Raw genomic sequence first — 26,712 nt, forward strand, 5'->3', positions numbered from 1 at the left:
TCTGCTGGGAAAAATAACTTTATTTGCCAAAGCTTTTTTCTTTCCCCCATAAAAGAACAGCTGGCTTCTAGGGACCGATGTGGAAGTAAAGAATGTCTTGAGGACTAAGCACAAACCTGTTGCCTTCCAACAACGTTATGAATCCATTCCTTACTTCATTACACATTTTTCACACATTCAAAAATGGTTCCAAAACTCCAGAACTGTGAGTGCCTCTGTCGCGTCCTGAGCACTCCCACACAACCCGGCAAGCCTGCTAGCAGACGCGAGGTCTTCACAGACCAAAGTCTTTCTCTAGAAGTCTTGAGACTGGCTACTTGGAGAAGGCTGCAGGTTTGTTCTGAGCTTGTACATGTGGTTGAGCGCTTGTGTGAGGAAAGCCCCGCTGGTGTTGATCTCCATCAAGGTCAAGTTATCCAGCTAAAACAAGAAAACGTTGGTTGAGTTTTTGATTTTGAGAAAATGGTAAAATCTGAATAAAAAAAGAAACCAATGAATAGTAATAATAATAAAAGCACAGCACAGCTAGTAATCCCTGCCTGTGATAGCCTAAGCAGGCAGGATGCCACGGGAAATTCCTCAGTGGCATCAGGGCTTCACGGGGCATCCGAGGGAGCAGCTGTCGGGGGAGGGCCAGCCACGCACTTACCTCGGCATGCGCCTCCTGGTCCCTCACAAAGCGGTCAGCAGACACCCGGAGTTTGGCTATGCGGGTGTCCCACACATCCTTGACCAGGGTCCGGATCTCGTCTGCTTTTGGGATGTTGTCTGAAGCACTAAAGGAAGCCAGAGGTGAAATTGATCACATAAGGGGGCACTCAGGAAACTAAAACAACATCCACGTATAAGTGGCTTTTTAAGAAATGCTGCTTGGGGGACAGCCCGGTGGCGTAGTTGTTAAGTTTGTGTGCTCCACTTCAACGGCCCGGGGTCTGTGAGTTCAGATCTGGGGGGCGGACCTAGGCACTGCTCATCCAGCCATGCTGTGGCAGCATCCCACATACAAAATGGAGGAAGACAGGCACAGCTGTTAGCTCAGGGCTAATCTTCCAAAAAAAAAAAAAAAAAAAACTGCCACTGCTTGGATTCAGGCAAAATACACAAGCTGTTCTAGACTCAAAATTTGTTTTGCTTTGTTTTCAATTTTAGAATGTAAGGATTTCTAGCAGTTAAGTTTGGTGCCAAGAAAATGCAGCCATGATCCACAGTTATTTGTGCTCATGTTAACTGTCCTATTGCAGGCTGTGGTACAAGGACTTCTGTTTACCTAAAGAAATTAGGTATCGGAGAACAAGCTCTAAGTTGGACATCCTCTGTCTCAGGATAACTGAGTGTTCTGCGCCATAGAATTTCCATCTAGATCGAATTTGTTTCAAGGGCTGACTAGAGGTCATGACTTCTATTGCTCATTTGGTTATCCAAGGGCTTACAACCCACCAGACAGACGACAACAGGCTCTGTGCCGGGCACTGTGCTCGGCACTACACAGCATTTCTACCTCACAAAAGCCCTGAAGGATGGGTATTGTGCCACTCTACAGAGAAAACAAAAATACATTTACAAAAATCACAGAATTGCAAATTAGCATAAACCGAGCACAACTATACACAGCAAATTCTGGGTAAAAGTTTGAACTGGAGTCGGCAAGGGGCAATAACAGCCTTCCTGTGTGAAATATATTTTAAATTAACCTTTGAAGGAAAAGACAAACTAGAAGATAAAAGCAGAAGCCAACGTCGTTCATCACCAGGCATTTAAATTAGCTCAAGATTAGTAGATGGAGAATCAGTGGTATAAATTTTATGTAGTAGAATCTATTTAAGACCCAAACATTTGGATTTTACACTCTGAAGAGCAGGTTAAAGAACAAAGCTCCTTGTTAACTGAACTGCAGAACAAAGGCAAAATTAGGTCCCTTAGTTGAATGAATTATACAGAATTATAAAACAAGGGTTTCAATAGGAACTGCGTACATAATACATTGAATTTCAAAAACCAAGGATGAACAGGCCCCTCACCTCTGCTTCCATATTCTCCCTCTGAGTCACTCTCCCCACTGCCACAGCAGGCTCTCGCAGATCCATCGGATGACACACTCCTGTCTGAACACCGTCCCCGGGACTCCACCAACATAGAATAAGCCACCCTCATATAGTCTATGTATGCCCCAACAGCTTTGCTGCCCCAAACAAACCATGCCCTTTCACACTTCCATGCCTTCTGCCTACACCGCACTCTCCCCTAGTAAATTCTCCCTCATCCTTCAAGCCAGGGCTCCCTTCTCTGGCACCACCAGGCATTAGGGTTGCATCCTGACGTACTTTGAACAGTATTTATCACCCTGCAGTGTGACTACTGGCTAACAGGGTCACATCTCACCCCCTCTAAACCAGAAACTAGCCTACATGACTATCTCCTCTATCTAGTGGAATGCTTAGTCTGTCGTTTGCTTAGTATGTTGTGAACTGCAGCCTCCTAACATCTTAAGGACAAATCTGTGATATATACGTACCCCAGTTTTCATTTGAATTCAGCAGTGCCATTCAGTGGTCCCCTGGCCCTTGCTGCTCTACAGCAGGCAGTAGGGAGCACCCCAATTTTTGTTCTAGGTCTGCTCTTGAATCCATTAATTAAAAGGGGCTCAGGGCTTCAAAAGCTTGATATTTTGCAAATTACATTCTAAGTATCTCCCAAGCAAAATTATCCACACTTGCCTGCCCCTCTCACTGATTTCATTCATTCATTCATTCAACAAACATATGAGCACCAGGCCCTGTGCTAGTGCACACATGACAGTCTCTGCCCATTGGAACTGAGGGGTGGGGGAGGGAAGCACAGCCAGACAAGTGATAAAAAATTACAGCTGACAAATGCCATGGAGGTGTACAGAGCTGCCGAGAGGAGAGGTACACTTAACCTGGGAGGGATACCTGTTACGCTAACCCAAAGAAAGGGGCAGGGAACAGCCAGACTTGCTGGGCAGAGGGAACATTATGCAAAGCACTGAGGACCGTGGTGTGTGTAAAGTGCAAGAGGCCAACACAAGCCTAGAACCCGGAGAACCGGAGGGAGGAACTGTGAGAGTATGAGAGGAGGAGGAAGGAAAGCAGGCTGTGCAGGGCTTTGAATACCACGATCGGGGCTTCAGACCAAACCCTGGAGAGGCTCTGAGGAGCAGGGCAGTCACAGGGAGCTTTGTCTTCAAAAGGCCACTCTGGCTGCAATGTGGAGAATGAATTAGAGGCCGATGGGGAGCCAGAACTGGGTGTAGGAAAACAAGAAGCTACTAGAGCACATTTTTGCCACTAGTGGGCTCTCCTTGTAGCTCAGGGTCAGAGGCAAATATGAGCCCTCCAGCCTTTCCTGTGAAAGACATGCAAGAACTCAAATGTACGCGCCCAAAGAACAAGGAGTAAAGCTTTGCTAATAAAACATGTACAGTTAAGAAAAAGCCTACTGGGCCGGCCCTGTGGCTCAGCGGTTGAGTGCGCGCGCTCCACTGCTGGCGGCCCGGGTTCAGATCCCGGGAGCACACTGATGCACCGCTTCTCCGGCCATGCTGAGGCCGCGTCCCACATACAGCAACTAAAAAGGCTGTGCAACTATGACACAACTATCTACTGGGGCTTTGGGGGGAAAAAATAAATAAATAAAAATTAAAAAAAAGAAAAGAAAAGGAAAAGCATACTGCTGGGGGTGATGGTGGAGGATACTGGGGTCCAAGGTCAAATGAGTAAGGAGGTAGAATGGAGAGAACCAAGGGATTTACCAGGAGAGGGAGGGGTGGAGAAGAGGAAAAATGAGAAAGAGGAGAGGGTGAGCCCGGGCAAGTGTGCATGTGCACACAAATGACTCCCAGATTACTGATCTGAGGAAGCGGGTGCCCAGGGACACCCCCGACCTCAGTAATGAGCGGTCAGGGAATGAGAACCGTGAGTTCAATCTCACGTGTGGGCCCTAAGAAGTGAGAGATACTTACTGATTTAACAGGAGTTTGGTCAGTTCCATGTAGTAAGGGCTAGGCATAGGGGTAAAAGTTTCTTCTTTTCGTTCATGATCCCTAATGTTCTCCAACTTTTCTGAAATTTAGAAGTGAATACATTTTACCATCACAATAACCAAAATATTTTTTTTAAACCTTCCAAACTTACCAAGTGCCTATATTACCTATTCATAACTAACAAATATACGAAAAAAACACTTTTTGGAATAACATATCACTGACTAGATGATTCAGCGCCTATTTCCTCGAAAATTTCTCTTAGAGAAGCTGGTAAATTTTTGTTATTGTTATTGATTTGACCTGCAGGATATATTACTAAACGAATACCACAGTCAGAAGTTCTTTTCTTAGGGAAAGAGCAAAGTATTCTATCTTTGATGCAAGAAGTGATGAAAGTAACCAATGACTGGAGAAATTTACTTATTTATACTAATCCTTGTTCAGAAGAGAGCAAGACACCCTACAACTATAGCCACTCCAGTCTGGGGGTGGGATGATGATAATAGGGCTGAAAGCCCGGCATCTGGTATCTGACAGCTGAGTCCAATCCCACCCAGCATTAGCGCTCCTCCCCACGTGCCACAACTGCCTTACCCCTCGCTCCCTCTGTCTCACTGCCCTGAGAAAACCCCAGTCCTGAATCTGGACTGCCCACTGTGGCTAAGGGACACACACAGACACAACTATGCGGTGGGATCTCACTTTAAATGCTTGCTCACCCATCTCCAGGGGTCCCGTGGTGCTATCCCGCAATCCTATTATACTTCCTGGCTCCCTTCACCCTCTCATTTGCCATCCTGCCCACCCTCTTCACGCCTTCTCTCCTCATCTTGCCACCCCAGCTCTCAGCTGAGGCCTTGCTGAGCCCGCACACTCCTGCCACCATGTCTCCCAGCTTCCCTGCATCTGTCTCCACACACGAGAACAGCCTTCCAGGCATGCGCTGGACTCTCCTCTCTCACCCACACGGAACACCACTCCAGCAACTATCTCGCGCTATTGAATGATCATTGTTTCTTTCACTATTTGACCATTTCATCAAACTCGCTGCAACATCTTCCATCTTAAAAAGAAAACTCTCCGCAGACACCAAATCCTCCTCCAACTACCAATCCATTTCTCACGCCCTCTACAACGAAAGACAAACAACAAGACTTGTCTGATATTGGCGTTAACTTCCTCCCCACAACCACCCAGGTGGCTGTCTATCCTGCCCCTCCACGAACACAGCTCACCAAGGCCCACGACCTCCGCTCGGCCAAACCCGACGGCTACGTGTCAGTCTTCACACTGACGAGGGTCGGTCGTCCTTGGACTGTATTTATGACTTAGCTGCTGGAACACCACTCTGAGATCTCCTCTCATCTCGCTGATTCCTCCGGGTCTTCCTGACCTCTCAACAGTGGAGTATAGAGCTCAGTTCCCCACTCCTTCTCCACTACCTAAATCCACATCGCATGTGATCTCATCCTGCCTCATTTAAACACCATACATGCACTCATGACTTCCAAATTTATATCCCCAGATCAACCCCTCCCTGAATTCCTGACTCAAATACCCCACTGCCCACGTTATTTCCACCTGGATATCTAACAGGCACCTCCAGTGTAACATGTTCAAACCCCAACTCCTGGTTCCCACTCCAGCCCACAAACTCCTCCTGCAGTCTTCCCTGTCTCAGGAAACAGCAACTCCATCTCCTTCTGCAGCTCAAGCCAACAACCCTGGAGGTCATCCTAACTCTTCTCTTTCAGATCCCATGGCCTGTCCTTCAGCAAATCCTGCTGCTTCTTTCTTCAAGATACCCCTAGACTCCAACCACATCTGCCCACCTCCAGCACCTGGTCAACCACTCTTAGCCCTTGCCTGGGTAACTCCCCACTGCCCTCTCCCCACACACATCTTCTCTACACAACAGACCAATTCTTTTCTTTTTTAACATCTAAATCAGAGTATAAAACACCTCTGTTCAAACCCTGCAACGAATCAAAGACTGACAACAAGGAACGTCCGCCAGGGTGTGGAACAATGGGAACTCGCGTACATTTCTGGTGGGCTTCTAATAATGGCTCACCCACTCTGCAGGGCCAGTTGGCAGCCTCTTACAAGTTAAGCACAGTGTGTCCTATGACCCAGTAATTCCACCACTCTAGGTATGTATTTACCCAAGAGAAATAAAAACACACATCCACAAAAAGACTTGCCCAAGAATGTTCATAGTAGCCTTATTCACAATAGCCAAAAATGGGAAACAACCCAAATATGCACCAACAGAAGAATGGGCGGCCAAACTGTGGAAAACTCATACAATGGATGAAACACTACTCAGCAACAGAAGAAAGATGTAATGACAAATGCGACAATGGGGGCGAATCTCAAAAACATTATATTGAATAAGAGAAGTCAGAGCCAAAAATTGACATACTTGATTCCATTTGTATGATGTCCAAGAACAGGCAAAACTAAGCATAGTGGCAGAAGCCGAGGGCAGTCGGCTCTCAGGCAGGGCTTACTGCCTAGTGATGTATCACAACCTCTCACCACACTGTGGCCCAGGCCCAGGAAGCTCAGGCTGACTTGCTCCACGCCTGCTCTCTGGCTCTGGCCTGCAGTGAGGTGGGCTCTCGCCCCCATCACCTTGGCTTTGGAGGGGCCAAAACTGCCCGAAGAGGATGCCGTGCTAATGGAGGCAGGGGTGGTGGGGCTCCCTGCTAAAAAAGCCCTTCAAAGCAGAAGGAATTAGTTTCCCATGATGTTTCAGGACCACCAGAGACACTCACCCCTTTAGGACGGGGAGTGAGGAGAAAATACCCAGTCTTTCTTAAACATTTGCGAGTGCCGCTGAAGGTGTCCTTGCTTCTAGGAGGGAAATACTCCCAGGTGTCCCCAGGGAGGGAACAATCAACATAACTCACAGCCTTTTCAAATTCTACATGTCCCCTACCCCAAATAAAATTAAGATTCTTCTCTATAATGAGCCACTCATATCTCTGAGGTGGGAAAGACTGCAAAGGCTCAGGATAAAGTCTACCTGAACCTTTGATGCACTATTTTCTTTTAACGGCTTTATTTGGGCATATTTAACATACCAGACAATTCACCCATTTAAAGTGTACAACTCGGGGCGGCCCCCTGGAGTAGCGGTTAAGTGCGCAGGCTCTGCTGCTGGCAGCCCAGTTCGGATCCAGGGCCCCGAGGACGCACCGCTTGTCAAGCCATGCTGTGGCAGCGTCCCATACAAAGTGGAGGAAGATGGCACGGATGTTAGCCCCCAGGGCCAGTCTTCCTCAGCAAAAAAGAGGATGGGCAGATGTTAGCTCAGGGCTGATCTTCTCCACAGAAAAAACAAAGCGGTTTTTAGTACATTCACAGAGTTGTGCGTCCATCACTTCAATCAACTTGAGAACGTTTCCATCACCCCAAAAAGAAACCCCACAATCCTTCAAGCCGCAAACCCCAGCCCCAGACAACCACCGTCTGCCGCCCGGAACCGCCACGTGAACGGACCGGCACACCCGACGTGCCGTCCTGGCGGCCTCCTTGCCCACGGCGTGTGCTCCCCAGGCGCCGCAGCACGCCCAGCGCTTCACTCCGCCTACGGCGAGGGCCGCCCCTCACACGGGGCCGCGCTGTCTTCACGCGGACAGCGACTCTTCTCCTCCACACGCCAGACTGTGCCCATTTCCCGTAAATTAGAACGAATGCTTCTTTCTTTTTTTTAAAGATTTTATTTATTTTATTTTCCCCCCAAAGCCCCAGTAGATAGCTGTATGTCACTGCTGCACATCCTTCTAGTTGCTGTGTGTGGGACGCGGCCTCAGCATGGCCGGAGAAGCGGTGCGTCAGTGCGCGCCGGGATCCGAACCCGGCCGCCAGCAGCGGAGCGCGCGCTTAACCGCTAAGCCGCGGGCCGGCCCGGTCATAGAACATTCTTAATTTTAGAGCCAGCTGAAATATCCTAAAACCAAAATCTGGACGAAGATTGGTCAACACCCCCAAACTAACGGCGCAGCAGCAGCAGCGGTCAGCAGACTAAGGCGTGAGCCGGGGGCCGTGAATTCGCCGCAGGCCACCCGCGCCTCCGCGCGGCGGGACGGAGTCACCCGCGCCCATCCTCACCCACGTCCATCCACGCGGGAGGAACCAGCCGGCACTTCTGGCGTTGCTTCAGGTTAACGGCCAGCCACAGGGGCACGTCCACCGGTAGGCCGGGGTTAAAGGGGCCCAGGTCCCCCTGCGGAAGGAAGACGGACCGCTAAGACCGCGCGGCAGAGGCACGACCGACCTCCCTGCGGACAGGCCGGAGCCCAGGGCGCGCACTCCCGCGGGAAGGCGGCCCCGGCGCACCTGCGCCCGCCTGCGCCCGCCCGCCTGAGCCCCCCTGCGCCCGGTCTCCCCGGAGCCGCCGCCCCGCCCGCGCAGGCCCGCGCCGACCGAGCCCGCCGCCCGGCTGCCCCTCCGAGAGGCGGCGCAGAGGAGGGCGGGATGCAGGCGGGGCGGCGTCCGCACATCCCCGGCCCCCGGCGGCCCGGCCTCTCCCAGGCGCCGGGTCCTGAGGCAAATGCCCGCCCCGGTCCGCGCCCTCACCCCGATGAGGTAGATCTTGTCCAGACTGAAGTTTGGGATAATGGTAACCAGCTCCTTCTCGGCCAGAAACTCCACCTCGGCCGCGTCCATGGCAGCGCTAGCGGCCGGCCCGGGCCTGGCCGCCGCCTCCGACCCTCAGCGTCCGGGAGGAAGCGCCGCGGCCGCCGCTTTCCCCGCCACCGCGCGGGACCCGCCCCCCGGCCGGAAGAAGCCTCGGCGGGCCTATAGCAACGCGGCGCGGCGGAAGGAGGCGGGGCCCGAGGCTGCTACGAGCCCGCGGATTGGCGAGCTTGAGCGAGGCTGCGGGCAGACCCCGCCCCCCCGGGCTTCACCCCCTCTCGTACCCCGGCCCCGCCCCTCCCGCGTCCCGGCCCCGCCCCTCCCGGGTCCCGACCCGGCCCGTCGCGTGGGCCGGGCACCTGACTGCCGTGGGCCTCCTGCTCTGGCACCATGTCTCTTCACCTGCCCCGGGCGCCTACCCGCCAACACCCTGAGTCCAGCTGGGGGTGGAGCTCGGAGTGCGTCTACAGTGGGGCCCGCAGCCCGCCAGGAGTAAATGCATTTATTGGGGCACGGCGTGACTTGGCTAGACAGACACGGCCCTGCCCAGCGGAGTGAGGGAAGGCGTTGTTTCCCTTATTTTCACAGTCTTCCGTCCTCTCTATACACATTGCTTGAAATCTACAAAAATGCAGATTCGTTCATCCCACTCACATCTTCTGATTCAGAAACTGCGGGAAGAACTCAGCATTCATGCTTTGGCAGCACCCCGGGGGAGACTCATGAGGAGACAAGTTTGCACGACTGGAGCGGATGTGTATTGATGTGCTCCTCTGCTCATTGAACGGGACCCTCTGTACAGTGGGCTCGTGTGAAACGTAACGGCAGTGTTTCTCTCCCGGGTCAGAATCCGTAGAAGATTCTGAGTGTTAACACGCACACTCCTGGAGAACTGTGGTTCAGGAGTCTGGGGTGCGGACAGAAAGCTGAATTTTCACAGGACCAGGGTGATTTTGATGGGTGGAAGTAGGCCAGGAAAGCTCCCTGGGGAGTGAAGCAGCCAGTGTAGCACTGATGGGAACAGTGTAGGCCCACAACAGTGGGCTGGACTTGAATTTGAAACCCGGATCATTAGGCCCTGAGAAAAAGCATAGGTGATGGGGATTCCAGGGTTCTGTATCCCTACAGGAGAGCTGTCCCACCCTAGATAACCCCATGCTTTCCTCTTTACCCCTCCTGAAACCTGCCCCATGTAAGGTTGTTGGGAAGATGAAATAAGGCCATAATTAAGTTCTGCTCACTCACACGGCCTGGAAAGCTGTCTGTTATTTATCTGCATTGGGAAATTGTCATTTACAGACTTGGAGATTACCTTCATTGTGTGTCATTTATTAAGACAAATACTTTCAAAGAAAATACGTAAAAGGCCCCTCTGGATGCTGTGTGACCGAGGGCAAGTGACCACTCTGAACCTCAGCCTCCTTATCTGCAAAGTGAGGTAGGAAAAGAAGGAGCTCCAGGGTGTTTGGGGAGGAGGGGAGGCCTCAGGCCACCTGGCCCCTCCTGAAATAGAAGCTCCCTTGGGCATCTGCAGAGAGTGTGTGCCAGCTTGTCTGGGTTTTGATTGATGGTGGAATGTTTTCTTGACTGGCAAATATTTGTATTCCAAAGTTGGCAAGGCTTCCCTCCCGGATTTTCGCAGCGGTAAAAGAGCAAAGGAAAAGAGCTGATGGGAAAGCTGAGGTTCAGAGAGACCGTGGCGGGATGAGTAGGAGGGCTAGCAGAGTCCCGCGTCCACATCACCCAAGTCTCGGTGTCCTTATCTATAACATGGGGACAGTGCTGCTGCTTACCTCACTGGGCTGCTAGAGAACAAGTGTGCAGCTTTACACGCTGCAAATGGTGGCATCTTGGAGTCTCAAACTTGAGTGTACATCTGGGTCACTTGGGGGCTTGTCTTTCCCTTCCCAGCAGCACTATTCACAACAGCCCAAGGTGGAAATGCCCCACATGTCCATCAGCGGAGGAATGGATAAACAGAATGTGGTCATACTATGGAATGTTATTCAGCGGTGAACATGAATGAAGCCGATTCATGCTACAACGTGGATGAACCTTGAAAACCTTATGCTACATGAAAGAAGCCAGCCACACAAACCATATGACTCCATTTACATGCACTGTCCAGAATAGATAAAAAATCCATAGAGACAGACACTAGCTTAGTGGTTGCCAGGAGCTGGGGGAGCAGAGAGTGGGGAGTGACTGTTAATGGGTATGGGGTTTCTTTTGGGGTGATAAAAATGTTCTAGAATTAGATAGTGGTGGTAGTTGCACAACTCTATAAATATACTAAAAAAACACTGAATTGTACACTTTAAAAGAGTGAATTTTATAATATGTGTATTATTCCTCAATAAAACTGTTATTTAAAATGCCCCTTCCTAGGCTCCAGGCTCAGACTTTCTGACTCGTGGAAACCACACACTTAACACGTCCCCTAGGAAGTTGTATTAATTGGGAAAACTGGGAAGCGAAGTGATTTGCCCCAATCCGGTCCAGCTCTGAGCCACTCCCAGGGTCCAGAGAGGACTTGTGAATGCCCAGCCTCATGCTGGCCTCTCAAAGTGGGGGAAGGAGACAGTAAACAGACAAGAGGAAAGCTGAGGGGGGAGGGAGTCAGGGAATGACGGAGGTGGGGGTGCTACTTTAGATGGGGTGGGCAGGGCCCTCACACCGTTATTTCCTGTTGTTGAAAACGCCTCCCCAAGCTGTCTCGAGTGACCCATGTGGTAATGAATTAAGGGCTGGAGACAAAATAAAAGGGGGCGAAGGGACAAATCTCCATGCAGAAGAATCCCACATGATGTGGACAGATAGATGCTCCCCACTCCTGAAGGGTGGGCTCTGTAGCCACTTCCTTCCAAAAACGGCAGGATGGAAACAGGAAAAACAGAGTCCTTCGACCATGGAGACATCTGACCTCCACGAACTCAGCCAGGAGATCAAGGTCAACGTTAGCAGTGAAGGCCATGGTGAGGGCACCTACCCTGGATACGACAGATGAGTAGGCGCTTCCTCTCTGGGATCTTCCTCCCCAAACCCACAACCCCAGTCTCATCAGGAGAAAAATGTCAGACAAATCCTAACAGAGGACAGTCTACAAAACACCTGACCAGCGCTCCTCAAAATTGCCAAGGTCACCAAAGACGGTGTTAAAAAACTGTCATCCCCAGAGGAGCCTAAGGAGGCATGTCAGCTAAATTGGGATGGGAGCCTGGAACAGAAAAAAGGCATTAAGGAAAAACCGAGGAAATGTGAATAAAGTATGTGGACTTTAATTAGTAACAATGTATCAAAATTGGGTCATTTGTTGTGACAAATGGACCAGAGTAAAGGAAGATTAACAACAGGGGAAACGGAGTGTGGGGTATATGGGAACCCTCTGTACTATCTTTGCAACTTTTCTGTAAAGCTAAAGCTATTCTTACCAAAAAAAGTTTAAGAAAAAGCCTCTCTAGGATTCAAAACACTCAGAAGCGTGAACCCACTGCCCCCTTCAGGGTGGTCCGCACTACAACACCTTCTGGTCACAGAATTTAAGCCGCAGAACAGTGCTCCAAAAATGAGTCAGCAACTTGGACGTCTGATCTGAAAGCAGTGGATCTTTCTGCAATGATGGAAATCTCCTGTAGCTGAGCTGTCCAGTAGGGTGGCTGCGAGCCCCATATGGAGATTAAGCACTTACAATATGAGTGACTGGATGGGGACCGGGGTCCTCTGAAGGGTCTTTCACTCCTGTGAGTGACATTGGGCCAGTGGCCTAACGATGCATCCCCACAGGTAATCCTTGGGTTGAGCATGTCTGGGAAGGACCTGGGGTCCATCTACACAGAGTGGGTTCCTTCCATCCTTGATTAGTCTACCTTGAGGTCTGAATCCCTGCCACCGGGAGCAATTCTCTTAGAGTGCGGAGACCATCAGCCTAGAAAAACAATGAATGACAGTGAAGAACTGAGGAGGTGGGCGAGAAGCTCCACAGGCTCTTAGCTCTGCCTGCACGTGAGAATCACCTCCTGGGCCACACCTGGATGGAAGGGATGGAAGGGCCACACCAGAACCTCTGGGGCAGGCCTGGGCCTCTGCCGAGGCCAAGAGCCTCTGCTCTGATAAACTGAGCCCAGCCTCCTGTGGTCTCGGGGATGACTTAGGTGGAGCGGTGACAAACTGCTGGTGGTGTGACCCAGCTAAGGAGGGACTAGAATTACAGTCACGGCAGCAAAAGACAAATGCCGAGTGGAAAACACGTCCTCCAGTAACTCTTCCTTCCCTAGCCTCAGCTGAAACAAGCCGGTGGATGAGAGCAGGGCCCTGACAGTAAGACGTGATTGCGGCCCTAACCGGACTCTGGCTGTGCTCCAGGAGCCCAAGAACCACAGCTTCTACTGTGACTGGGGCTGCTGCCGGCACCTCGTGTCTCTAAGGTCAGGTGCTAATGTGACCTCCTACAGGGCTGACTTCAGCTGCTGTTTCTGGCCAGTGGCGGCTCCGATTGGTTGGGGCCACCCCACCCCAGCTGTTACCCATTCTGACCGTCACTGTCTCCTAGAGCTGCAAGAGTTCTCAGCTGCGGCCGACAGGGCCGTGCTCTGTAGATGGTGGCTCTTGCTCCTAGCAATAGTGGTGTTTCTCTCGCACGACGGCCCACAGGTATTCTTCTCCCCGCTAAGGGCGGCAAGGAGAGAAGCAGGAAAGACAAGCAGCGGCCAGATCTCCAGGGCCTGCTTTGTAAGCGACTTCCCAAGAATGTGGATGTGATCCTGAGTGCAACGGGAGGCCATGTAAGGGATGCAGGGCGAGGAGTGACATGAATAGATCTGCATTGTAGAAACACAACTCTGGTGGATGGAGTCGGGGTGGGACACGGTCTAGCAGGAGGAGACCCACCTGGAGGCTGTGAGCAGAAGTCCAGGCGAGCGGTGGCAATGGTCTGGCCTAGGGCAGAAGCCACGGGGACCAGGAGGAGGGACTGTGTGAAACCAGAGCCCATCAACTGCCTGCCTATGTCCAGAGAACCCAGGCATGGAGACGCTTCTGGACCCCACCCAGGTGGCCACAGGTATTTCCCATCTACCTGTGGCTCCGCACGGCCTGGCAGTGCGCCCAGCCCCTCCCTGCGTGCTCTTTCCTGCAGCACGCAGGCCTCTGGGGTTTGGTGAGGGACCCATCACGCCAGCCACACGCGCACATCATGGCTGAGCTGGGCGCTCTCAAATGGCTCCGACATGGTGCGAATACACTCTTGTGTCTTTTTGCCATCTGCTGCTGTCATTAAAAATTACATTTCCATCTGTTTTCACACTTTTATCCCCTCTCAGCCTCCCCTCCTGGAGGCATACAGCATGAATCCCAAGTCACGGACCAGAACGTTCCCTCACCTCTTGGAGCCTGGGAACTTCTCTGGGACACACCGGGGTTAGGGTTAACAGGCTCTGCCGGGGGCCAGAGCTGTTAGTGTCCATCCACTTCCTCTTCGCTGGCCTGTTACTGTGACCCCTGCCCCGCTCTCCCACACACACACACTTTAGGGGGAGCCATTTACAAAGCTTTTTTATTTTTGGTTTTAATCAGGATGCGCAGCATTAGCATTAAAAATAAATGAAAAATAAACGGCAGACATTAGTATCCGTTCCCCCAGGATGTATTTAAAGAAGAACAGACTCAAGAAATAAGAATCAGGGGGGCCTGCCTGGTGGCGCAAGTGGTTAAGTGCATGCGCTCCGCTGCAGTGGCCCGGGATTCGCTGGTTCGGATCCCCGGCACGCACCGACGCACTACTGGGCAAGCCATGCTGTGGCGGCGTCCTGTATAAAGTGGAGGAAGATGAGCACGGATGTTAGCCCAGGGCCAGTCTTCCTCAGCAAAACAAGAGGAGGATTGGCAGATGTTAGCACAGGGCTGATCTTCCTCACAAAAAAAAAAAAAAAAGAAGAATCAGGGAGCCATGTTTTGGGTTCAATATAGGTCATCATTCTAGACCAGCCCCAAAGAGGCACACCCTCACCTCTATAGCACCCCTGACATTTAAGGAAGGGTCAAGTCCAGGCAGAACCCAACAACTCCACAAGGTTGTGACCGCACAGATGGGCCTGGTGGATCTTCTCAAACAAAGCTTTGCAAACATCAGCATTATCGCTAACATTCTAGAGGGCTTTTTGGACCCCATGCCAGGCATTATTCTAGGTTCCATATGTGTGTCCATTCGTTTAATCTTCCCAACAACCTAGTTTATCCACCTTTGAAGAGTGAGGAAACTGAGGTTCAGAGAGGCAAAGGAACTTGCTCAAGGTCGCCCAGCTGATAAATGGAGAGTGGGGACCGATGTTGACTTAGGCTGGTAAGCAGGTCCCGAGAAAGGCCTCAAGTGGCAGTGGTTTGTTGAGAAGGCAATCCCAGGGAGCACCAGGAGGGAAGGGGGGAGCTCCAGAAGGAGTCACTTCAGGTCGAGGAACAGGTTTTCTACCGCTGGCAGCCAGGGCTCAGACCCCTGGGACTCTCTGGGCAGCTAGGAACCCTCACTACTCAAAGTGTGGTCCGTGGACCAGCAGCACGGTGCCCCGGGAGCTGGTTAGAAATTGCACAATTGCAGACCTCCTAAAACAGAATCTGCATTTAAACCAGACCTCTACAGAGAGCACATTCAAGTTTGAGAAGCACTGGGTAGACTAGAACATTCGTCAGAGCTGCCTCTCCTCCACCACAAGCGGCAAGGAAAGGGGGTAATTATCTGCTTTCTCCCATGCACAGGGGATGAGGGGTGCTCCCAGAGGTGCCAACTCCCTGGAACTTCCAGGCAGCCTTGAGAACCCCCACCCACCTGCCCCTGCACCCGAGAAAGCCCTTGGAAAGGAAGGGGCGGGTGTTGCAGTAGAATGCTGTTGTCACGTATGTGGGGGGCACTGATGGCGCCCACTGCAGATATAATCCTGGGGCTCTGCTCTAGAGCCCTCACTCTTCCCACCCACCCCACATTCACACCCTCAATTTCACATCATCCTCAGGTCCCCATAGCATTGTCCCCATTCCCCAGATGAGCAAACTGAGGCCCGAAGAGGTTGGTGACCTGCCTGATCATAATGACTACCATTTATTAACTGTTTACTCTGTGTTGTGCACTATTTGGGAGTTTTACAAATTATTTTACTTAATCCTTATATGCTCCCCATGTGGTAGGTCCCGTTATTATCCTCACTTTACAGGTGAAGAAAAAGTTCAGAGAGGTTGAGTTACTTTCCATGGTCACACAGCACAATGCAGGTCTGGCTGACACCAAAGCCCTTGCACATACCCACTCACCCTGTTCTTTCTCACAGCTCCTAAGAGGGATGCTGGGGCTGCAGTGGGATGCCCTGCCCCCCACTCTCATGCCCTCTCTGGGCAAGAGCTTGCACTGAGCAGGTCCCCTCTGCCTCGCCCCTCCCTTGTGGGGAGACAGAGCTTGAAGGCAAAGTCTCTGGGATGGTGCTGGGCACCGAGTAGTGTCACGGGGTTTACTGCCCCTGGGGTGCACATGTCACCAGGAAGGGTCTCTCTCCTCTTACTCAGTAGGCACCATTCTGGGGTCACACCCTCCTAACTGCTGGCTTCACCAGGGATGAGCCTCCCAGCTGCTGGGTTTCAAAGCCCAGGACTGGTGTGGACACCGTGGGCCCCAGGACTGATCTCCAGGAGAGCAAGGGAACTGACCGTGGCCCCTGCGAGAAAGCCAAATCCAGCGTCCTGGGGCTGTGCAGCCTCTGGCCGCCCCGCCCACCTGGTCTCCAGCCCACAGCCCTCTTCCTGTTGCCATGGGCACTAGAAGCCTGGGATGAAGTGGTGATTAGCCGCGGGAGGCTGCTGAGTGGGCTGGAGGCCACTGTGCAGTGCCCAGGGAGGTGTGGGGGCCCCCCCAACTGTGGGCTCAGCCAGCCTTCAGGGCGAGCGCCCAGCCCTGGCCCTGAGACCCAGCATCCCCCGGATTCCAGAGGGAACAGGACTGGGGCAAAGTGTCACGAGCGGAAGCTGGGAATGCTCTCTCCTGGCCTGGCTTGTGCTCTGTGCTTCTGCCGTCCTCCCCGAGAACATCCTCTGGTAGCTGCTGGCCATGAAATGAGGAGACACATGAGCAGATTTGAACCCAAATGCAGCCTGACAAAGCCCAGCTCCTTGCAGCCACTCAGCAGAGCCACCACCAACCCAGAGAGACGAGTGAGTCAGTGCTGGTTGTTCTAAGCCACTGAGTCTAGGGGTTCGGGCTGCTGTAACAGAATACTATAGCCTGGGTGGCTCACAAACAACAGAAATTTACTGCTCAGTTCTGGAGGATGAGAAGTCCGAGACCAAGGTGCCAGCAAATTCGGTGTCTGATGAGGGCTGCTTCCTGGTTCATAGTTGATCCTGTCCTCACATGTAAGGAGCTCTCTGGGGTCTCCTTTATAAGGGCACTAATGCCATCACAAGGGCTCCACACTCACGACCTAATCACCTCCCAAAGGCCCCACCTCCAAATACCATTGCATTGGGAGTTAGGTTTCAACATAGGAATTTGGGGGGACACATATTCAGACCACACCAGGGGGTTGTTTGTTACACAGCAAAAAGGAAAACTGTCTAATACACCGCCTCACAGAGTTTCCATGAGTATCACAGAAGTTACAATACGTGTAAAGCGCTTAGAACAGTGGCTGGCACACAGCAAGTGGTGTGAGTGCTATAGGAATGCTGGGCACCTGTTATGCACAAGGTCTGCTGGGTATGTCTTTAGGAGCTTTGTTTTCTAAGGGTTGTGTGTCAGGGGGTTGCGTGTGGGCACGCAAGCCTCAGGGCCTGAGCACCAGCTGACAGGGCACCCCTTCTGCTAACGACTTGCACGAGTGATTATGAAACAACGGAAGGGTCTCCCGCCTGTTGGAGGCGTGTGGGACAGACAGTCCTGTGGGAGTTGGGGGACAGAAGACCTCCAGCTGGTGGGGCCCAGCGTGGAGCAGCAACTGGCTGCAATGGCCTCCCCGCGGCCTTGCCCAGGGGTTGGGGCTGGGCAATGGTTGCACAGGCATTCTGGGGGCAGCGAACTGCGTGAGAAGGTGGCAGATTGGAGTTCCAAAAACGGCCACAACATCCCCATCCCACAGGCTCTTCTGACAATGTGTCTTTGATATCGCTCCCATGGAGGGGTGGGGTCTATGTAAGAGGCACCCACAACCTGAGCTGCGTCTTAGTGCACGGACCGCCCTGGGGGCTGGAAGCATGACCAGCTGTATCACTCGTGGGGCCTTTGTCCAACAAGGATTAAGAATTTCAAGGAGGCGACAGCAGAGCATTAGACCAAGTGCAGGGCCCTTCTCAGGGTGTGCCCTGCTGGAATGCGCAGGTCGCACGCCCACGGAGCGGGCCCTGCCTGTGGGGCCCACCACAGCCCCCAGGCAGGAAGCATTCCTGGGTGTGCCCACGTCTCCTCCACAGTCCTGCTGCCCAAGAGTAGACAGGCGGGAAGTGCTGGGTAGTTCCGGGGCAGCCCTCAATCAGTGGTGGATGTGGGGTGGAGGATGCGGCCCTGTCCTCACCCCTCCGGGGCTGGGGGATGCTGAGGGGAGCTCCTGGGACCGAGCCGAGGTGCCCTAGGGGTGACTGGCTCCAGAACCAGTCACCCGTGGGGCACCTATGGCTTTCCCTTCCCTGTCTCGCTTCCTGTGCAGTAAAGAATGAACCGTGCCCAGAGAGGTCTGGCCTCTGCCCTCGGCTCCTGGGAGGTGACTGCTAGGCCCTTGGGACGTTCTGCCAGATTCGAGTGTCTTTGTTTACCTGGGGCCTTGGGCCACACGGGACAGTCTGACAGCGTGACTTACGGTGGGGACCTGGGTCATGAGGTATCAGCCTGACCTTCAGAGGGGCCGGAGACTGAGGTCGGCCACGTGTGCAGTCAGCCATGTCTATGTGACTGACCCCCAGTGAAGACTCTGGACACTGAGACTTGGTGAGCGTCCCTGGTTGGCAATACCCCATACGTGTGTCACCGTCATTGCTGGGAGAACTAACTGCTGTTTGTGTGACTTTCCCAGATGCTCGCGCCTGGTCTCTCCTGTCCCCTGCACTTTGCGGCTCTTCTTGTGATTTTAGTGTGCATCCTTTCACTGTAATATGAGTAACAACCACGACTATAATGGCTTTTCTGAGTTCTCTGAGTCCCTCTAGTGGACTATTGAACCTGAGTGTGGCCTCAGGAACCCCGGAACTGCACCTCCCCGCTATCCCTGTATCCTGGGGTCACCTCCCAAGTAGACTCCTTGCTCGCAAAGCCTGGCTTGGGTTCTGCTTCTGGGGGATCCCGACTAAGACAGTGGGCAAACCTAAAGCAGGAGAAGCCATGCAGCCTCCATAGAAGGCACATAAGATGAACAGAAACACACATGCCACAATCAGGATAGTCTACGGGGAGAGGGGACACCAACAATTTGATGTCCTTTTAAAAAAAAACAAAACCCATTGCCTCCCATCCTAGAGATGTATTATTACCAGGATCCCACAGCTGGCAGGGACAGAGCTGGGACTCGCACCAAGTCCGTGTGACCTCAGAGCCCGTGCCCTGGGCCTCGCCCAGGCCTGCCAATCAAGGGGCCCGAGACCTTCCAAAGGCTTGTCACCAGCTGTCACTAGTCGGACCAGCCCCTCCGTGATAAGCGATTCTCTTAAACCCACCTCTGTATCTGGGTGCGCTCCATCTCCTCTGCCCAGCCCAAGAAGCAAGATTCACCAGTTGCTATAGAGGATCTTTATTTATAATGCAAAAAAAATTATACATCAGTTTTTGGACTGTTTTGATGTTGGTAAAAACGTGAAAACGGAGCCACTCCTCTGTGAGAAGTTCTTGTGTGTGTTGACCCATCTGCGCGGCCCAGGGTGCCGGGAGGGCACGTCTGTCCAGGAGAAAGCCTCTCCCTGGCACCCAGACGGCCGTCATCATGGCCCTGGGGTCGGCAAGATCACACAGGTGTTCAGGTCTGGTCCACGCAACGGGGCCTGGGAGACACGGCTCTGGAGGCGGCAGGCCTGGTCTGGGCTAAGCTGGCCACGCCTCCTGCGGTCGAATGCCAGCATCTGCTCCACTGTCCCCTCCAGCTTGCTCAGCACACCCAGCCGCGCCCCTGGGATACGCCGAGCCGGGCCAGCCAGAGCAGGAGCCAGCGCCGCCGAGTCTGCGTGCAGTGTCTCCTCCTCAGGCTTCAGGGTCTATTTCTCCATCCTCTGGGCATGACCCCGTCTCATCCAGCCAGACTAGGAGAGGGAGCGGGAATCAACACCTGGATGGACCACCCCCCATCCAGGTCCCCTTTCCCTGGGAGCTTCAGGGCCCGCACCTCTGGAATCTCTGCTTTGTACCACTCCAAGCTCCCCTGATGTATGGGCAGTGGTGTCAACGGATGCTCAGAAGAGACCCCACTGACGCTGAGTCTCATAGTGCTTTCTCACGCCCTCTCTGCCCAGGCTCAACGCTGAGCTCCCCATGTCTGAGGTCCATGGGACTGTCCCCCCAGGGCCCACTCTTGGCTCAGCCTCTTCTGCGAGGTACCTTCAAGCCCAAGCTGGGCGGGAGATCAACTCCTCCACTCCCCTGTCCTAGAGATGGGAAGTTGAGGCCCAGAGGGGGTGAGAAACCTGCTCCAAGTCAGCAGGGTGGTCCGGGTAGGGCCAGGGTGCTCTCTAGTCCCCCGCTGCCTGGTGAGCCCCCAGTATCAGCCTGCAGCCCTGGAGGAAGTGTGACCCAGGCCTGGCCGTCTGTCCTCCTGCCCTAAATATCACTGGTGAGAATATCAACATGGGGCATGAAATCAGGCCCTGGACCTTCCCTGTCACGAATCCTTCATGTGAGGAAACTGAGGCACTATTATCATCTCCATTTCACAAATGGGGAAACTGAGGCCCTGGGAGGTGGAGCCTCTTGCTCAAAGTCCCATGTTGATGGGTGGCAGAGCCGGGATCTGAATTCAGGGTTTTCTGACTCCAAGGCCTGTGCCCTTTCTCCTGCCCTTTTCTGAATGGGGAAAGCAGAGGGACCGGGTGTGAGCTCTGCCGCTGGAGAGACCAGGTAGGAGGGGACCCCATGCTGGGCCCTCTGCACTTATCTGCCCCCGGATCTGCTTAAGCTTCAAAGGAACCTCTCCCAGGGTTTAGGAGTCTCCTGGGGGCCCAGGCCTTCGGCTCTCATCCCAGAGCTTGGAGAGTAATCATGAGTTTCCCCTGCACTCACACGGGCCCAGGAGCAGGAAAGGCGGTTGTGATCCCATCTGACAGATGAGGACACCGAGGCTGGGAGAGGGAAGGGATCGCAATGGCAGAGCCGAGGACCTGGGCCTCCGCTGCCCACACTGAGCTCTCTGATTAGACACTGGAGCAGGAGCCCAACTCTTCTCCCACCTTGCTGTGTCCCCTTGGGTGAGCCGCTGTCCCTCTCCGGACTTCAGTTTGCCCATCTGTATATTAGAGATAAGGGCGGTACTCGCAGCCCACAGGGTTGGAATGAGAGTTAAATAAGATTGTGAAAAGCATTTAGCCCCGGACCTGGCACTTGGGAAGGTGACAGAGGAAGGTGACCCACTGCAATCACGACTGAGCATGGCCTGGCCCCAACACCTGCACAGGGCCCAGCCCACAGGGGTCCAGCGGTTTTCTCCAGGTCACTCGCCTGGTGGGCAGCTGAGAGCCAAACCAGCACCCTGGAAAAGTCTACCCAAGTCCCTCCACCAGACTTCCACGAGCCCACGTTAGCCTTGTCGGCCCGTGTCCCCCAGCACGAGCCGGGCAGGCTCGTGTCATGATGGTTGCTTAGCTCAATGACGCTAGCCACCGGGGGGGCGTCCAGCCTGGGGGTCCACAGGTGAACTCCAGATCACACGGCCTGGGTCTGAATCCCAACTCTGCCACTGACCAGCTGTATGGTGAGTGCCTCAACCTGTCTGAACCTCAGTTTACCCATCTATAAAATGGAGATGAAAACGGGGCCTGACTCAGAGTGACTGTGAGGCCTCAATGGGAAAGTGTGCTTACTGCTGTCGTTACTTAGTATTATTACCTAGTATTATTTAGTAGTATTACTTAGTATTACTTAGTATTATTACTGAGCATTATTACTTATTATTATTATTATTCACAAGAGCAGCCTCAGCACCTGGCACAGGTCTGGCTCAATACATCTGTTTAATGAATAAGTGAACAATTTGTCCCACCGGCTCCAACAGTATCCACAGAGCGGCAGGTGCGGCACCATTCGGGCCTCTCCCTCTCACCCTCTCTCTGGGAACAAGGCCATCTCCCCTCCCCTCCCTGCAGTAACTGCATCTGGCAGACCCAGAGACCCGCCCCAGCCTGGGCGTGGGTATGTTTCCAAGCCTGTCCTGTCCAGTGGAACCGCTGCGGCCGGCAAGATGAAGCACCAGTCCCCAGGCTGGCAGGGGAGGCGCATCCATCAATTACCTTGGTGAGCCCGCCCGGCCCCATCCATCACTCGCCTGGCTGCCGGCAGAGGCTGTCTTGCTAATTACTTAACATGCCACATCTTGCTGAGGCTGGTGCCGTGGCGGGGGCCCACGCTGGAGCGTACACAGATCCGAGCGTAAAGTTTTAATAAACCCAGGGGAGGCGGGGACATAAGCTCAGACCTGCAGCACAGAAGGGGGCCCCATGAGCTGTCCCCAGCCAGGTCACCCAGACCCGGCCCAGCTTGGCAGGGGTGGCATGGCGGCCTCACCTGTCTGCCTGGAGTCCCTGGGCAGCATCATGCCCGTGGGGGTCGGAGGGGTGATGATGATGTTGGGTAGGTCCAGATGCTTGTCGCTCAGGACAGGGGCCTCGTCGTGGCTGCTGCTGCTGCTGACACACATTTTAAAGCCTGAGAGGGCAGGTGTGGGACACACACGTACACACATGACAGAGAGACAGGCATCAGTGGCCGCTGGGAACTGCCCGCCGCTGCCTCCCTCGCTCCCTCCCTCGACCACACTGTGAGTCCTGACAACTCTCAGGAATGAGGGGACCGCTGTTCCCACTTTGGAGATGAGGAAACTGAGGCTCAAAACAGGGAAATGCCCCATCCATGCTTGCATAACTCAGTGAGGGCAGTGAGTTTTATCTGCTTTGTTCACTAATGTAACTTCAGTCCCAGAACAGTGTGGACACATAGTAGGTCCTCAAAACATGCCTCCAAACAGATGAAAACAACAGAGCTTGAACAGGAACCCTGGCCTTTAGGACTCAAAGCCATGCGTGAAGTGGCCTCTCCCACAAATTATTCTCTGAAAGAGTGTGTGCAAGATTGGTGTCGTTTCTTCCTTAAGTATTTGATGGAACTCACCAATGCAACTGTCTGGGCCTGGAATTTTCTTTGTGCAAAGACTTTTGATTATGAATCTGGTTTCTTTCGTAGATTGGGGGCTAGTCAGATTTTCTGTTTCATCTTGTGTCAGTTTTGCTAAGTTGTGATTTTCAAGGAATCTGTCCATTTCTTCTAAGAGGTTGAATTCGTTGTCCCACCTCTCCCATAAATTAAGTACAGGTAACCCAGCCAGGCCCAGTTACAGATCTCCACTGACAAAAGTACCCACACCATCCACTCCACCAAACTCCTTCCTCCATTCCTCCCGTCTGAGTCAGTGGCAGCATCATGCGCCAGAAACCAGAGCGTCGGACGCAACTCTTCCCCTTCCTCCTCACCCTCCAACCCCCTAGCCAACTGAATCAACCACCAAACCCGCAGATGCCGCCCCCTCAGTATCTCTGACATCCTTCCGTCTCCCTCTTCACACCCCTAACTAGTCTCTCTGCCTCCTGGCTTATCCCTCCTCAGTCTACCCTCCAAACTGCAGCCAGAAATGGCACATCTGATCAGACCATGTACCTGCTTAGAACACTCACTAGCTCTCGACAACTACCTACCAGCAGCATTTCCAAAGTGTGTTCCCTGGAACACTGGCCTCCTGAGACTCTGTCAGGAAGGAGGTTCCATGATCAAATGAGTTTGGGAATACCTCAGATTTGAAGGTTGAATGAATCCCATTTACTCTATCCTTCTCTTGGAGATTCCCGTGCATGTTAGAGAATTAAAGGCTCTGAGAAGTCCTGCAGGAAGGAAGCTGCTTGAATTGCGCTTAACCCTGGGCTTCCTGCACTCAAATAACCTCGGAGTCTGTTTTTGGAGGAACACCTGTTAACATCTCGCAGAACCATGAGTCATGAAATACATTTTGGGAACTGTTGATCATAAATTAAAGTCAATCTCTTAGCCCAGCTTTCAGTCTTCACAATCTGGGCCAAACTACCTGCTGCCTCATTGCCAGCCACCTGCCCACACCCCCACACGGCTCACAGTTCCCCAGACACCCCGGGCTCCCCAGCCCCTTTGTGCCTTGGCACATGCTGCTCCCCTGCCTGGAGTGCTCTTTCTCCCTTCGCCAGGGTAATGAGCTCCTACCTACCCTTCAAAGCCCAGCACAACAGGCTCTTCTTTGGGGAAAGTGTCCCAGCAGATCTGATCCCTCCCTCCTCTGTCCATCTACACTCATCCACTCATCAGTCCTCCAGCACTGATCTCACTACAGTGAAATGGTTAGTTCCTTGTTCCATCTCCCTTTTCTGTGAGTGTCTTGAAGGCAGCCACTGTCTCACTCATCTTCGTCTCCCTTGAGCCTAGCATAGAGCCTGGGACAGAGCATGCAGAGTGTTTTGTGTTTTAAATGAAAAACAACTTCAGGCACCACTGAACTGCGTGTTAAAATCCGTGTCTCTATGCCCCACCACTTTGTGTTTTTCCCTCAACAGCCCCAGACCGGGATGACATGAGCTCAAGTCTCTGAGTCCCTGGCCAACTGTAGGAGCTGAGGAATGGGGGGATTTTCAATCCTACTGCTCCTTGGGCCTACCCTGGGCACCGCTGGGACAGTGTAGGTCAGGTGGCGGTTCTCAAGTACGGCCCCGAGAGGTGGAGCTGACCTCCTCTCCCCTTCAGGGTGGGAGAACTTAGAAGGAATTCTAGAGAATAGAACAAGACGGAAGGGATGATGTGTGACTTCCAAGGCGAGGTCACAGAAGACACTGCAACTTCCTCCTTGCTCTCTTGCTCCGAGGGGAGCCAGGCTGTGAGGACACTCAAGCGGCCTGTGGGGAAGCCCATGTAGTGAGGAATGGAGGCCTCCAGCCAAGAGCCATGAAGGAGCCCCCTGGAAGTGGGTCCTCCAGCCCAGTCAAGCCTTCCAACGAAACCGCAGCCCTGGCGGACAGCTTGACTATAACCTCACGAGAGACCCCGAGCCAGAACCTCCCTGCTAAAGCAGTCTTGAGTTTCCGACCCACGGAAGCTGTGAGATAATAGCTGTTTAAGCCACTAAATTTTGGGGTAATTTGTTACGCAGCCATAGATAACTGATGCAGTCAGCACAGCCTGCCCAGACCCTGGGAGGAAGGGGCAGCAGGTACATGGTGGGAATACCATACCCGGCTGTGGGGAAATCACAAGGGGCTTCTCAGGATGACTTTTGGTCACCTAACGGGCGTTCCTCTGAGGGGCAGTTCACGCCTGGACTGTCGGTCTGTTTGAATCCACAAAAGCATGCACATCAGATGACCTAAAGCAATCCCATCAGGCCACACTCTAGGCCAACCTGCAGGCTGACGCAGGCTGTGTGCTCAGAAAAGCTGCAGGCAGCAGGCACAGTGGTGAGAGTGCTGGCTCTGAAATCAGGTCAACTGCTCACAAGCTGTGTGACCCTGCGCAAGTCACATCTCCTCTCTGGGCCTCTGTGTAGTAAAGAATTTAGCCTTGCCCCAAAAGAGGTCCAGCCTCTGTCCTCAGCTTCTGGGAGGCCACCTCTGAGGCCCTGGGATGCCGTGCCTGGTAGGAGGGCCTTTGTTTGCCTGGGGGTCGTGGTCACACGTGAGCTTGGGGTGATGCCCAGAGGGACTGGAGGCTGAGATCCGCCACATGGGCAATCAATCACGCCTTCCTAAGGGAGACCCAACGTACTCGTTCCCTGGGGCTGCCATAACAAAGTACCATAGACTGGGGGCTCTCGAACAACAGAACCGTATTCTCCTGCAGCTCTGGAGGCCTGAAGTCTGAGACCAAGGCGTTGGCAGGGTTGGCTCCCTCTGGGGGCTGTGAGGGGGAATCTGTCCCAGGCCTCTTCCCCAGCTTCTGGTGGTCTCCTAGCAATCCGTGGGCATCACTTGACTTGTAGAAGCATCACCTCAGTCTCTCCCTTCATCTCCACATGGTGTTCTCCCTGTGTGCCTGTCTGTGTTCAAATATCCCCCCTTTTTTTTTTTTCATAATTTTATTTATTCATTTTTTCCCCCAAAGCCCCAGTAGATAGTTGTATGTCATAGCTGCACATCCTTCCATTTGCTGTATGTGGGACGCGGCCCCAACATGGCCGGAGAAGGAGCACATCGGTGCGCGCCCGGGATCCGAACCCGGGCCGCCAGCAGCAGAGTGCGCGCACTTAACTGCCAAGCCACGGGACCGGCCCATAAATATCCCCTTTTTATAAGGATTATAAGGACTCTAGTCATATTGGATTAGGGGCCCACCCTACTCCAGAGTGACCTCATCTGAACTAATTACATCTGCGATGACCCCATTCCCAATAAGGTCACATTCTAGGGTACTGGGGGCTAGGACTTTAACATATGAACTTTGGGGGGCAAAATTCAGCCCAGAACACCCAGTAAAAACTCTGAACACTGAGGCTCAGGTGATCTTCTCTGGTTGGCAATACTGTCTCTGTGTGTGTGTGTGTGTGTGTGTGTGTGTGTGTGTGTGTGTCAGTCACATGTCTATGCCAAGAAAGCAATGCACCTGTGACTCCATGGAGAGGACAATGGGAGCTCCATGTCTGGAACTTTCCTGGACTCTGCCCTATGCACTTCCTCCCCTGGCTGATCCGAATCTGCATCCTTTCCCTGTAATAAACCATAACCGTCAGTACAAGAGCTTCCAGTGAGTTCTGTGAGTCCCTCTAGGGAATTATCAAACCTGACGGTGGTTTGGGGAACGCCTAAACTTGCAGCTGGCGTCAGAAGTGAGGGTGGTCTTGCAT

General features: G+C 53.1%; 2 protein-coding genes across 3 annotated transcripts in view; both read right to left on the bottom strand.

Moving 5' to 3' along the window:
* GINS2 (GINS complex subunit 2) lies at positions 1-8,732 on the bottom strand. The gene is made up of 5 exons (XM_058528416.1): positions 8,591-8,732; positions 8,123-8,237; positions 3,980-4,079; positions 650-776; positions 1-420 (listed from the first exon to the last, which is right to left on the bottom strand). The coding sequence occupies exons 1-5, from the start codon at positions 8,678-8,680 to the stop codon at positions 295-297; spliced, it is 558 nt and encodes a 185-aa protein (XP_058384399.1). The 5' UTR covers positions 8,681-8,732; the 3' UTR covers positions 1-294.
* A 10,625-nt stretch (positions 8,733-19,357) lies between these two features.
* C32H16orf74 (chromosome 32 C16orf74 homolog) overlaps positions 19,358-26,712 on the bottom strand; it is a 31,888-nt gene continuing 24,533 nt past the window's right edge. The window contains exons 2-4 of one of the 2 annotated variants that reach the window (XM_058528418.1): positions 26,472-26,575; positions 22,371-22,511; positions 19,358-19,900 (exon numbers count right to left, since the gene is read on the bottom strand). In XM_058528418.1, coding sequence (XP_058384401.1) covers positions 19,842-19,900; positions 22,371-22,511; positions 26,472-26,575 — 304 coding nt within the window. In that variant the 3' untranslated portion in view covers positions 19,358-19,841. The remainder of the gene's footprint in view (positions 19,901-22,370; positions 22,512-26,471; positions 26,576-26,712) is intronic. The other variant, XM_058528419.1, reaches the window with a different exon arrangement.

This window comes from Diceros bicornis, chromosome 32 (genome assembly GCF_020826845.1).
Source record: "Diceros bicornis minor isolate mBicDic1 chromosome 32, mDicBic1.mat.cur, whole genome shotgun sequence".
Taxonomy (NCBI): domain Eukaryota; kingdom Metazoa; phylum Chordata; class Mammalia; order Perissodactyla; family Rhinocerotidae; genus Diceros; species Diceros bicornis.